Consider the following 2237-nt stretch of genomic DNA (forward strand, 5'->3'; position numbering starts at 1 on the left):
ATTCATAGTTTTCAGTCACGTGACTGGCTCGAAGACCTGGTGGGCAAAACATCCGTAGAACTGCAGCACAAGCCCGTCAATTTGTTTCCTATCCACAAATATTTAGATCACCTCTCAAAAGGATAAAATAAATGCAAGTTTTGGCCATTTGCAATACATATAAAGCACCCGCCGCAATATTTCAATTAAAAACAGCATGACATTCTAAAACGTTTAATGTGAAAACACTTAAAGTGCCTTTAAAACAGTGATATTAAAAGATCAAATACAGTACACACCTTATTGATGATGTGTGCTTTATGCAGGCAAGCAGATGAGCTCGGAATATGAACGCAATGCACTAATGGTTAAGCGTCTTCTTTATAATGGTTTTCTATGGGAAAACATTTAATTTATTAAACTTTGAATATTGCGTTTATATTCTGGGTTCATCTGCTTGCCTGTGCAAAGTCTGCATCATCAATAAGGTGTATACTGAATCTGGCCTTTGAATATCACTGTCTTACTAAATAATGCAAACCTCGTAAAAGTAACTGGCGGTCAGCAGAGGAAAACCTTGTTTTGCCCTCCAGGTGGGTGTTCCTGTGGGTGTGACGTCACGTGGAAACTATGAATTGCAATGTCCGAAGAAATTTCGCATGCTCAAATCCTAGTTTGAACGCGGCTTTAAGCGTGTATAATACAAAAAGGAGAATGATAGCTATTTGTTTCTAATTGGCCAAGTTTAGCAAGGCCTGCCTAAGGACACACGAACAAGCACTATACATTGATAAAAGAACACAGGTCTCACAGGACCTCCATATTTAATGGCATTTAATTATTCGTAGATTATATTTTTAACAGTTTACGCTTTCATAAAAAATATTTGCAATTGGTTTGTGAAAGGTGTCACTGAGTGGTCACTACACACTGTTGTTGTTTGGAAAAGTCAGAGAGAAGATTCTTCAAAATATTTACTTTTCTGTTCCACAAACAAATCAACATTGTAGGAGTTTGGATTATCAATGTGAATAATAACATAATTTTCATCTTTGGGTGAATTATTAATTTAATATTATCAAATAAGGTGCTGAGAGTCCAGAGGCATATTTTCTTGAAAACAGGCCTCACAAAAGGCTTTTCTATCCGAGAAACTTTGTGAGAAACATGATGGCCCTCCATTCACCCCCAAATCCACCATATTCATCTTTGGCCATGATCTCATATAATGGCAACGCTTATGTAGACTACTGACTACAACGTCAAGATCAAGATTTTTATTAATGTACTATTTATTTTAATATACGTATATTCAATACAATACGTGTAACTAATGTGGATTTACAGACAAACCTCATTTCGTGTGAAGTGAGATCCAGTCTCGACAATGAATTCAAATATTACCGGTCGGTCATCCTGAATTAACCACTGGATGACCGAATGAAGAAACGCTTAATTTGACGTTTTATATTCAAGACATATTACAAAATCGATATCTTTAAGCTCATATTTAACCAAAACCCAGGCGAACGGATGTTGACAGTGCTCCTATGCTGTCACCATCTTGGAAACGGGAGAAGTGTTTCAGGGGATCAGAAATCAAGCGAGAATAATGGTTTCACGCCGAGGGGTGGGCGGGGGCGCTGGACAGTTAGCTTAACGACAATTATCTGGTAGTTAATTACATTTTTATTGAATAACTGGTAATGTCTGCATCTTAATACACGGAAACCTCTTCTTCTGGCACGATGTCTGTACGTTAGATGGAGGAGGCGAGCGCGGACGGTTGGCCCTCGAGCCTCAGCAACGGTCATTTTTGCTTGAGATAAAAAACCATCGTGCCTATAATATAACCGGCAGGAAAATAAACGACGGAAAATTATTACCTTACGGCAGCGGTCATTATAGGAGATTTGTTTTTCCTTATAGCAGCCATGGTCGTTGTTTGGTATTTAGAAAGCATTTGGAGATCTGTCACTATTTATATTGCCGTTAGTCTCCATAGTAAGCTAATGATTCACTGTAAGAGAGAACAACAGACTGGAGCGCTTAGGAACCGCGCATACCATTTTCTCAAGGAGGGGGGGACTCGTAATTTCCAGCGTTACACAGTGTTAGAGGACAGACAGTGTGCCATCCCGTGATGGAAATATCAACATTGTTTGTGACAGTTATTTATCACTTTGTCAAAAGATTTGTTTCTGAACACAGTTATTGCAAAACCAAACAAAAGAATGACACGTTTGCCTCCTCCTCCT

The 2237-nt window shown here is 38.6% G+C and overlaps 1 protein-coding gene across 2 annotated transcripts in view; it reads right to left on the reverse strand.

Moving 5' to 3' along the window:
• LOC107733742 (uncharacterized protein C20orf194-like) overlaps window positions 1-1992 on the reverse strand; it is a 34332-nt gene extending 32340 nt beyond the window's left edge. For both annotated transcript variants that reach the window (XM_016545505.1, XM_016545504.1), the window contains exon 1: window positions 1866-1992. In XM_016545505.1, the coding sequence (XP_016400991.1) occupies window positions 1866-1942 (77 nt within the window). In that variant the 5' untranslated portion in view covers window positions 1943-1992. The remainder of the gene's footprint in view (window positions 1-1865) is intronic.
• Window positions 1993-2237: the final 245 nt, after the last annotated feature.

This window comes from Sinocyclocheilus rhinocerous, unplaced genomic scaffold, assembly GCF_001515625.1.
Source record: "Sinocyclocheilus rhinocerous isolate Xijiao unplaced genomic scaffold, SAMN03320098_v1.1 scaffold789, whole genome shotgun sequence".
In the NCBI taxonomy this organism is placed as follows: Eukaryota; Metazoa; Chordata; class Actinopteri; order Cypriniformes; family Cyprinidae; genus Sinocyclocheilus; species Sinocyclocheilus rhinocerous.